The 11183-nt window shown below is 36.6% G+C and overlaps 2 protein-coding genes across 2 annotated transcripts; both read right to left on the bottom strand.

The window, feature by feature from the left end:
- Positions 1-2199: 2199 nt before the first annotated feature.
- LOC133300224 (protein HIGH CHLOROPHYLL FLUORESCENCE PHENOTYPE 244, chloroplastic) lies at positions 2200-4952 on the bottom strand. Its single transcript, XM_061499743.1, has 8 exons — positions 4691-4952; positions 4363-4589; positions 4141-4239; positions 3861-4055; positions 3653-3745; positions 3470-3565; positions 3242-3382; positions 2200-2559 (listed from the first exon to the last, which is right to left on the bottom strand). Exons 1-8 carry the CDS (start codon positions 4827-4829, stop codon positions 2383-2385), a joined length of 1167 nt encoding a protein of 388 aa, XP_061355727.1. The 5' UTR covers positions 4830-4952; the 3' UTR covers positions 2200-2382.
- A 2099-nt stretch (positions 4953-7051) lies between these two features.
- On the bottom strand, positions 7052-9150 carry LOC133300227 (probable flavin-containing monooxygenase 1). The gene is made up of 5 exons (XM_061499749.1): positions 8704-9150; positions 8357-8594; positions 8080-8255; positions 7631-7992; positions 7052-7551 (listed from the first exon to the last, which is right to left on the bottom strand). The coding sequence occupies exons 1-5, from the start codon at positions 9139-9141 to the stop codon at positions 7212-7214; spliced, it is 1554 nt and encodes a 517-aa protein (XP_061355733.1). The 5' UTR covers positions 9142-9150; the 3' UTR covers positions 7052-7211.
- Between the last annotated feature and the right edge of the window lie 2033 nt (positions 9151-11183).

Here is an 11183-nt window from a genome sequence, read left to right as displayed (position 1 = left end):
TCTTAGGTGATGTTTGGTAGAAGAGAATTTTTTTTATACGAATTTCGAAAATATAGTGGGAAATAAATTTTTCCTGAAATATTACTAAAAAACTATTTGGTAGGCCCACATTTTCCGCAAAATATTTGGTTAATTTTTATACTCTTATTCCCTCAATCGCTTCACTAAGAGTACTATGCCCTTGATCGTGAAATATCAATTGCTTGTCGAACGCTATGAATTGCGAGAACCAGATTTGAACTGGTCACACAACGATTTTCAGTCCTCTGCTAAACCGAATGTATCTATAGAAAAAATGGATATGTTATAGACACATGTATGAGTATTTTATGTAAGAAAATGGATGAAAAAAACCTAGTCTCATCCTTTCTCAAACAGTCAGACTCTTATATTTATTTCTTACACACTTATTCCCTCGATCACCGCACTATCACACTTTTACTCGTTTTTCCTCCTTCAAAAGGTCGTTTATATATATATATGGGAAATAATACTCTCATGCCACATGAGATACTCTCATTTTTCTACACAAATTCGTTTTCCGTGCCAAATAATTCTTCTTTTCTTTTTTAATATAAAATATGGGACCCACAATTAACTTCTCTCTACTTTTTTTCTCTCCTACAATCCTACAACATAAGAAAAGTTAAACCCTATATATATATATATATATATATATATTACTACTCTTTTGTTGCTGTCGATGATTGTCTTCTGCCATACATACATGGATGAATTTGGAATCTCTTTTATTTTATTTTTAAAAAATAATGGGACCCATAGTTGAATTTGTTAGTGCAGGAAATTCAACTTCTCACAAGCAAAATGAGAGAAATAAATCCCTATATATATATATATATATATATATAGGGATAGATTATTCTGCCTATCATTTTTTTTATCTATCACTCTCTAATACCATTAGATCAGAAGAGAGAACAAGACAAATGTTAGTTAAGATTCTGATAATAGTATTGGAGAGTGGTAGGCAAAAAAAATAATAGGTAGAATAACATAGCCCATATATATATATATATATATATATATATATATATATATATATATATATATATAAAAGCTCAAAAATATTTTACATCAGTATAAGTTACACTTCAAAACTTGTTTGTTGATCTTATTATATTCCACTATTCTTATTTATTAGATATTTGAGTCATTAAATACATGCAAATCAATGATCAAGATGTACTATAAGATTTTTTATTCGTACACCGACATAAAATAATCATGCCTCATATATTTAAAATAGTGGAGCCTGAATTTTTATTTTTATTTTTGAAAAGAGGCGATAGTATAATATAAATTTTTCATTTGAAGTTGACAAAAATAATAAAAGTGATGCTTACGACGTAATATTTCTAAAACTTTTAAAATGAGCGAGCATTAGATATATAGCCAAACAAATTAGAAATAATGTTCATCCTTAAAATTTATATAAATTTAAAGGGCGATCACCCCTCCTATCCTATCCTTCACTCCACCACTAATATATATAAGAATAAACTAGTTGGATTGACAATCGATAAACCCAGATAAAAAATAATAAAAGATTGAATGAAAATATATGTGTATATTTTAGTAGTGAAATTATTAATATTATAAATATGAACTTAATATTTTAAACATATAAAATAAACTAATCTAAACACAATTATTACAAGTATTTGTGAATATTCAGCTCAACCAGATGAATCGTCTTCTATTCTTGAATAATAAAATATGGTTATGTTGCCACACCAAAAAAAAAATATGGTTATGTTAGAGAGAGAAAAACAATGGTTATAATTATAATTAAAATAAGGGTTTATTATTTCTCAAATAAATTTATCTCTTATATACACATAAAAAGGATGTGAGACTCATATTTTCTTTTTCTCTCTCTTTTCTTCGTATGGACCCACATGAACTTCGTACACTTTTATGTGTGTAGAAAATAAACAACGTAAGAAACATTAAGGAAAAGATATTGTAACAACCAATTAAGATTACTACCAACCAATTTCACCGTTATATCGATTATGGTGATCCAACAGTTATATTTATTTTTAAATTGTTTATTTCTCTTTTCAATGATGATATCCCATTATTAAAAAATAAGAAAATATTTAAATCCTTAAAGAACTACTTCTAATGATAAGAAAACAATGTTCTTTAGAAATTGGTATAGTTATAAGACTTGCATACTTATATAACAATTGTTTTATAATGTAAAATGTATTTTAGGGGTGATATACATTACACCTTTCTTGTCAAAAACAAAATCGTTAGCCTACAAAAAATTCAAAAACAATATACATTGAGGGAGCGTTTTAAAGAAATTTCAATACCTACGTCATCACCGCGTTTTCAATTGCAAATTATCTTTCAGAAGTAAATATCCGTTTGCTTTGACTGAGCTTTAAGACCCTTCAATTTCTTCAATATGTTAGTGAAATAGTCCTGCAAATACTTCTCTAAGGTAATTATATCTTTTGAATCCACGCCAAGAAGAGTATAAGTCTCTGCCATCGGAACAGAGAAAACAGTATCGCTGGTAAGGACCTGCATATTTTCCCATTAAAGCAATTAGCCAGTTATTAGGCATATTTTAGTGCCACTTAAAAGCAAATAGAAATGCTATATACATACTAAATGCTGCAAATTAATTGTCAGCTAAAATATAAAATATGGTCATGCACCCAACATGATGGCTATGCCAATTCTATACGAAGCAAAATACATGCCCATGTTTTATTTTTATTTTTATTTTTTCTGAGCTTATTTTGCAAAAACGATTAAATTTTGAACATATGACATTAGCACTGTGGGATTGTCCACGAAATAAGATCGTGGAATCTCACAATGAAGATCACGATTTTGACTAGCCCGAGAGGAATAGCTTTTCAAGACGCAGTCCACAAAGCAGATTCAACGACCAAGATCTCGGAACAGAACAAGAAGGTTATGGAAAATTCTAGTCATCAGAACAAGGCAACTAACACATAGGAAATGGTCGATGGGCATGGCACTCAAGGTGAGTTATCAAGGCATTTGATGAATGCTTATTTCATAATTATTATATGAAATTCTGTTAAAAATAAGCAACAGTCAATATAGTGAATGCTCCATGGGTATGATAAATAGAGAAAAGATAGGTAGCAAGTGTTATTCTGTGTATTTATTAAAGCATGTGCAGAAGATGGAGTTCCATAAAAATAGGTAGCTATACTGATAAAACAAATACCTCGGAAAACGCCAATCTGTCAGCAACATCATTTGTCCACTCAAAAAACCGCGTCAACTGACGAGTGAGTCTTAAAATGGAGACCGGAACTGTAGTTACATTAGCATCTTGGCCCGCAAGCCTCTCGCACAAAGTTATGACCTGAAATCACAAAAGATGTGCGAGAGAAGTGAGGCAGGTAAATTAGCATCGAGCAAGCAAGGAAGGCAGATAGCAGAGGTACTTTACCTCTTGGGTTGTCCATGCACGAGGACCAGCAAATGTTAGAAGTTGGCCATTTATTTTTTCATTTCGCAAGGCTATAAATGTCAAGCGAGCTATATCCTAAAAGTAGATAGAGGATAGAAATGATTAGAGGGAAAGAAAAGGGAAGGAGCTTGTGTTGTGTTGTGTTGTGTGTATTAAGTTAACCTGTGTATCCATGTATGCAATTCTGGTTGGGGCATCAGTTCCCCAAACAGATTTCTCTTCGAGGATGGGAACCGCATACTGGCCAATGAGACCCTGCAATAATTAATGGGAGTTCGAAGATGGGAGAAGAACAAAATGGAAATGGAAATGGAAATGGAAATTGAAATTGAAATGGGAAGAAGAAGAAGAAGAAGAAGAAGAGGATTACTTGCATGAAACCACATAAGCGGATGACGAAGTGATTGAGGCCAGAATCACGGAGGAACTTCTCGGTGCAATACTTGATCTCCATGAGTGGGACCTCGGGATGTTTGTCACAGTTGTGGATGGAATAGAAGACGTATTTCTGAATTCCCATTGCTTTAGCACATTGTATGAGAGCAACTTTTCCTTCCCAATCTACCTATATTTAATTTATTTGAAATAGAAATGAGTAATTAGGGAAGGAAAAAAGAAGAATGGGAATTAGTAATTAGGAGTGGAGTTACGGTTTTGATGGGCTCCTCGGGACGGCCGGTGGCACAGTCAATAACAGTATGAATGCCAACCAAAGTAGCAGGAATGGTCTCTGGTTTACTAAGGTCAGCCTGCCAAATTACATTACATTACATTACATTCAACTTAATAATAATTGTAGAATAGAATATTGTACAAGAGAAGAGAAGATAAGAGAAGAGAAGATAAGAGATTGAGATTGAGATTGAGATTACATTGACAACGGTTGCCCCCCAATCGCGAAGGAAGTCAGCAGGAGCAGGGCGAGGCCTGACGAGGCACCTAACGTCGTAGCCTTCGTCGAGTGCCCGCCTCACAATCTGCCTTCCCAGGGTTCCAGTGGCACCAACCACCAGTATATTCGTTGGCCTAACAGGTGTCCCTGGCCCAACATTCACGCATTTCACCCTCACTCCAACTTTTCCTCTTCCTCTTCCTCTTCCTTTTCCTCACAAACAAACAAACACACAAATCAAATCAAATCAAACTGAAATTAAGAAGCGATTGGATAGGATAGGATAGGATTTGAGCAATTAAACCCACCCGCGTCAAGGGAAAGGGGAAACACGAGTCTGGTGGGCGCTACACTGCAGCGCCATGATAGTTGGGTGGCACTCGCACTCGAATTGCCACTGGCACCTGTTGCTGTTGGTGTTGGTAGCCTCAGCAGCGCCATTTTCATTTTTGAGATGGTGAGGAGAGAGAGAGAGAGAAAGATAGATGGATTGCGTTGCAAGTAGGAAGAAGGAGAGGATGATAACAATATTCATATTCATTCATCCTTCTCTATTCCTACATCTGATCCTAATTCCGCCACGTCGCATCACTACTGCACCATCCCCTTTCTCTTGGTCTTCTACCCTTCTATTCTTTTCTCTCTCTCTCTTTCACGCTTTTGTACTTTTTGCATATTTATCAAAATAAATAACCCAACTTTAACTCATTAAATAGGACTATTTATATTTTTGCCAAAAAATTATTATTTATATTAATATACTGACTTATTTATTTAATTATTCGTTATCTATAACTAAAATTTTATAACATGTATGTATCTTATACCCTTACTTATTTATTTACTTATTTATTTATTATAAATAATATTAAAAACTAAGTCTATTTGAAAATTATAAACATTTTTTTAATAATTTATAAACGAACGCAAATGCTTCTATGCTATTTGAGTCGTTTAATAATATTTTTACATCAAAATCTTAGGATTTCCTGAAAAACACGTTTACAATAACTTAAGACAGTGTCTTTGAACATATTCTTAACCTATATAAAGCAAATAAAAAAATAGAAGAGCTTATTTTTTCACTTGACAAACATAGTATTAGTACCTACATTACTTGAAGCCAGAGAGCAAGACATTGACACGAGACATGACTCATAATCATGAGATTAAACCTTCTTTATTTTTTTTTCTCTAAATATACGCCTACCATTTTAACTAATCAATTTTTTTTTCTCATCCGTTTAGTACGTGGAAGAAATTTTATTTTAATTTAGGGTGTGCATGACAATCATTCTATTCCCGAGCACTGTTTCTAAAAAGAAACAATTTTTTTCTATTTCTGTGCCTTGGAACAGTTTCTGAAAAAAAAAAAATGTGTTTGATAACATGTTCCATTTTTATTCCGAGAATGACAATTGTGTTTGATAACACAACAAATAATATAATAAAAATAATTCTTATTAAATATAAATTTTTTTTCGAATCAACATTTTCCTTTCCATATGGTGTGGTTGTGGTGGTGGCGGCGGCGGCAGTACGGTAGTGGCGGCGACAGTTGTGACGATAGTGGCTGCGGCGATGGTGGTGATAATGGTGGCAGCGGCGATGGTGGTGGTAGGGATGGTGGTGGTGGAGGTGACAGCAGTGGCAGCGACAATGGTGGTGGGTATGGTGGTTGGTGGCGGCAACAATGATAGCAGTGACATGATGGTGGTGGTTGTGAAGGCATCATAGTGGTGGTGGTGGTGGCAATGGCTGCGGCGGTGGTGGTAGGTGACAATGGTGGTGGTGATGGTGGCGATGGCTTGGTGATGGTAGTGGTGGCGTTGGTGTAATGGTGGCAATGGTGGTGGTGATGACGGTAATGGTTGTGACGATGGTGGTGGTGGTGGTGGTGGTTGGTGGCGGCGGTAGCGGCGATGGTGGTGAAGACGGTAGTGGTTGCGGCAATGGTAGTGGTGGTTGGTGACAGTGGTGATGATGGTAGTGGTGGCATCGTGGCGGTGGTAATGATGGTGATGGGGTGGTGGCACTGGCGTGTGATGGCGATGGTGGCGGTGACGACAATGGTTGCGATGATGGTGGTGGTGGTTAATGGCGATGATAGTGGTGGTGGTGGTGGCGGCGATGGTAGTTGTGGTGGTGGTGGCGGCATGGTGATAGTGATGGGTGGAGGTGGTGGTAATAGTGGCAGTGACATCATGGTGGTGAGGGGTGGTGACGGCGGCACTAGTGGTACGATGACGGCGGCGACGTTGGTGGCGATAGTCGTGTCGGGATGATGGTAGTGGTGGTGATGATGGTAGAGGTGGAGAGTGATTGAGAGAGATAAGTGTTTCTTATTTTGAGCCCATGAACAAAAAAGCAAAAATTTTTTGATTCTTTTTTTGTTCCCCAGCATAAAAATTAAACCGGTTCATCCCGAAAACAAAAAAATAAACCGATTTTACCAAACGAGTTTCCTATCCATTTCTGTTCCCGGGAACCGAAATTAAAAAAAAAAATGATTCCGGGAAGGTTGTCATGCGCACCCTTAATGTACAGAGACATATTCGATGATATTTCATATGAATACGTATAAAAAAAGAAATTAAATTATTGATAATTGATATTATTAAGGAATTAAATTAATGTGAAAATGTAAAAGAGTAGAACGAATAACACTTTTTTTTTTTTTTTGGACAATCGAATAACATTTTATAATACAAGCATTAAAGCGAAGGTAAAACATGCATTTAAGAAAGTAGAAACAATCAGACATTGCGGGGGGGAGTTTTATTGGTTATGTTTGAAATTAAGATATATTAAATGATGATGTGACGTGGATTAAGAAGAATAATCCAAAGGGCCGTAAGGTTGAAATAGTTCAGCAAGGAGTCCCTTTTTTCTTCTGGGGTTCCAGCCCATGTCCTTGCAAAGTTGATCGTTGTACCAAATATGCAATGCACCAATGCATGACCTCTTGTAGTAACGCCCAGAGTATTTCTTCATATATTCCTCCCAATTCTCAACATCTTTCTTCATCTCCTCAATGTTTGGCACTTGGAATGTCCCATCCAGAAGCTCCGCAACCCAACGGCACCTCATCTCTGATGTATACAGATTTGAAATACTTTCCGAGAACCCAATCACCGCTAATTGTGGAATTTGGGGATGTATGCATTCCCTGATTGACAACCAAACAAAATGTATCATATATGTCATAACTTTTTATAACTTTAACTTGCAAAATGGCATTTCCTCACCTATATAGTGGAATGGTTGAATTCGGAGAGCCTGCTATAAGGTCTTGAAAAGTGGAAGACACAAATATGTCTTTGAGCTTCTTGTCCCCTCTGAACCCAGTTGCTAATATCACCAAATCTGTCTCTGACAGAGACGAGGCTTCTCCATCAACCACCACGCCCTCTTTGCAGAACCAAAATCCCGTAGCTTTCTTCAATGTGATACTTCCCTCTTCCACTTTGTCATAGAATTTCTCAGGCACCGATGAGATCAAACAAGAATTAATCTCTTGGTGAAAGCTATGACTCGGTACCATTCCAAACCTCGTCAATCCCAGCTTCCTTGTTATATGACTCTCGACGAATTTTGAGAATGCCCATCTCTGTTTAGGATCACATCACAATTCAAAAAAAATTATTCTAGGTTACAACAACATAAACGGTTAAGATACAAATTAATAAACGGTTACCAAAGGTGAAAGAAGAGTGGCAATGAGACTGAGGAGGAAGCCTTCATGGGGCTTATGAACCATGAGTTCAGAGAAACGATTAAGATACAAATAACCCAGAGGTATGCCCCACGGAAGGTAGTCTGGAACGTTCCAGTGTTCTGTCCTGTATAGGACTCTGCACGGATACTCTACCCCTGCATACCAATCACCAATCACCACATTCATATGGTCAATAATACTCTAATGTCTACCTTAACTCAACTGCTATACTAGGCTAAGTGAAATATTTGTTTACCGTTAACTGCTGAGCATTCCATTGCGATATCAAGAGCAGATTTCTGTAATCCAACGACGGTGACTTGCTTCCCTTTGACGAACTCGGTCGCAGTTTGACAATCCATGGATGCATAGTCCATGGAGTGTATCACCTTGCCTCCGAAGATTTCTGGTCCATTGTTCGGTGGAAATTCTGGAATGTTGGGAACCTCACTGAACCGACCTATGCAGAGAATCACAAAGTCTACTGTATATACCTGCACACGGAGGAGCACAGAAATGGCAATATATAACTAATCAGTATGCATGGGATGGGCGCATGACGAAGAAGAAGGAGATATGCAATACAATACAATACAATACAACCTCAGTTGAATCGTTTTGGGTATTCTTCACTGAAAGTGTCCATTTTCCTTTGGAGGTGAAAGGTTGACCTGTTCCACCCCAAAGATGCCAAGCTTGCATCTCTTGAAGAGGAGGGCCATGATACTCAATAGATAGGACTTGGGAATTGAAGTTGATATGGTTAAGGAGGTCAAAGTGGTGGGCATAAGCTGTAATATAATTTAGGATCTCATCGTGATCGGGAAATTCTTGTGTTACAGAAGAAGGCCATGGAAAATCTGAGAACTGATATACTGATTTGGGAGTTTGGAGTTTGGTGGTGTCTAAGGTTTTGGTCCATACTCCTCCAATGCTGCTCTTTGCCTCAAAAACGATCGGATGGAACCCTTTTTCTCTGATGTACTTGCACGCAAGGAGTCCACTGATCCCTGCACCTATGATGCCGACTTGCCCCTTCATTGGAATTTGGAACGAGATAAGAGTGGGGGATAGGGATAGGATAGGGTTATCTCCTCTCTGGGAAATTTCTAACATAGTAAACATCCTTTTTAGTCTCGGTCAAAATCTACGAAGTCTTTTTTAGTCCCTGACAATAAAAAAGGATCAAATTGGTCCCTGAAATTACAAAAAAAAGGTCATGTTAGTCTTTGTGTCAACTCCCAAATATGTAGAGTGGCCCTTTTCTTGTACTTCCAGGGACCAATTTGATCTTTTTTTATTGTCAGAGACTGAAAAGGACTTCGTAGATATTGTCAGGGATTAAAAAGGGTGTTTACTCTTTCTAATATACTACCGCCTTACCCTATTTTCCATACATCTATCCTATAAAAATTAAATACCTAAGGACACACAGTAAAACGTCAGCGAAGAAGAGAGAGAAAAGTAAAGTTGCTAGCAACAGATTTATTAAATACAGGTGTCTCATTTTAAACGAGAGTAGTACCCATCATTAAATGCTACCGCCGTACTAAAGTCCTCCTCTCTGATGATAAAAAGATACCACGGGGCACGGGGTCGGTCATTTTTATAATCATTTCATTTCCATTTGAAATATCCCTTACACTGTTTCCTTCTTCTTCATCTTTTTTAAATACAAAAGGCTTCTATTATTATATACGGAATGCTATTTGACGTGAATGTTGTTAAGTATTGATGGGATATTCAAAGTTTTATATAAATTGATGGGACCATGAATTAAATACTTTAGCATTTTCAGTTGAGATATAATATTAGATTTATTTAATGTGATTGGCCTAACATAATTTATTGATGGTGATTAGAGATGTCAAAACTCGCTCAACTCGGCGGGCCAACCCGCCCCACTCGCTAAACGGGATGGAGCGGACTGAGTTTTTTAACTCATCTCAAAAGCGGGGTGGGGCGGGGCGGGTTCATTTTTTGGCGGGTTGACGACGGGCATAAACGGGCCGAGGCGGGTCAATGTAAAGTAGGTTCGGGCTGGCAGGTCGCCAAACGGGGCGGGGCGGACTGAGTTTTTCAGTCCACTTTCAAAAGCAGGACATGGCGAACTGACTCATTTTTTGACGGATTGATGGAATAGGGCGGGGCGGGGCGGGCCGCCCACTTTGCCATCCCTAATGATGATCCCCAAATATTATCATAATCGAGTTGAGCTCAAGGTTGGCAATAATGACATCATTATGAGTTTGTACAAATATAGTTAATTGATAAAGTTAAAGGATTAATGTTTTCATTTTATAAGAGATTTTTTTTTACATATAAATAAAATATATGAAATTTATCTTTTTTATATTTTTTATATGGACCTATATAAATCTTATATGTTTTTATATTATACAAGTAATAATTTTATTTCGTATAATTTGAAAAATATTAATTTTAAAGTTAAATATTAAACATTTCAAATTTCAATATAAAAATTTAGTCAAATTTAACATAATCATGTGTCAATAATGGATCAAAAGGTGGTAGCTCAATTGACGCATGAGAGCTAAGCAGGTGGGGTGAAAGCATATGTTCAAATCTCTTTGGGAGGGGTTTAAAGCCTTAAACCTGGACCCGCCCCGAATCGGATTAGTTGCGAAGTAATGAACTGATTGAGTTTCTCAAGATATCCCTCAGCTGATAGTCGAAAATTATTCTTTTGAGGAATAGAAATCACTAAAGTGGATTTTACTTTTACTAACAAAATATTTTTCACACGGTCAAAGATAGAATCTCTGTCAGTATGGTTAAGGGACCCAACTATATACCAACAGTGTCGGACTTCATTGGTTGTTATTATTATTATTTGTCATATTTTATTAAACTACAAAATGATAAATACTGGGCGAAGTGTAACATCCCGCATAAATCAGGAAGTTAAAATGCAATTATATATGTGAATGCATGCTATGAATTTGAAATATAAGTATGTGTAGGATAGGATTAATTTTAATTACTATACATGTAAAAAAAAAAACCCTAGTTACTACCTAGTGGGTACATAAAATAGTAGTCATTAGGAAAAGTATATTGGG

Source organism: Gastrolobium bilobum, unplaced genomic scaffold (assembly GCF_033153095.1).
Source record: "Gastrolobium bilobum isolate Gb01-03AN ecotype WA unplaced genomic scaffold, APGP_CSIRO_Gbil_v1 utg6330, whole genome shotgun sequence".
NCBI lineage: Eukaryota > Viridiplantae > Streptophyta > Magnoliopsida > Fabales > Fabaceae > Gastrolobium > Gastrolobium bilobum.
The sequence above is the reverse complement of the archived record's forward strand: the minus strand, read 5'-3'. Positions and strand labels throughout refer to the sequence as shown.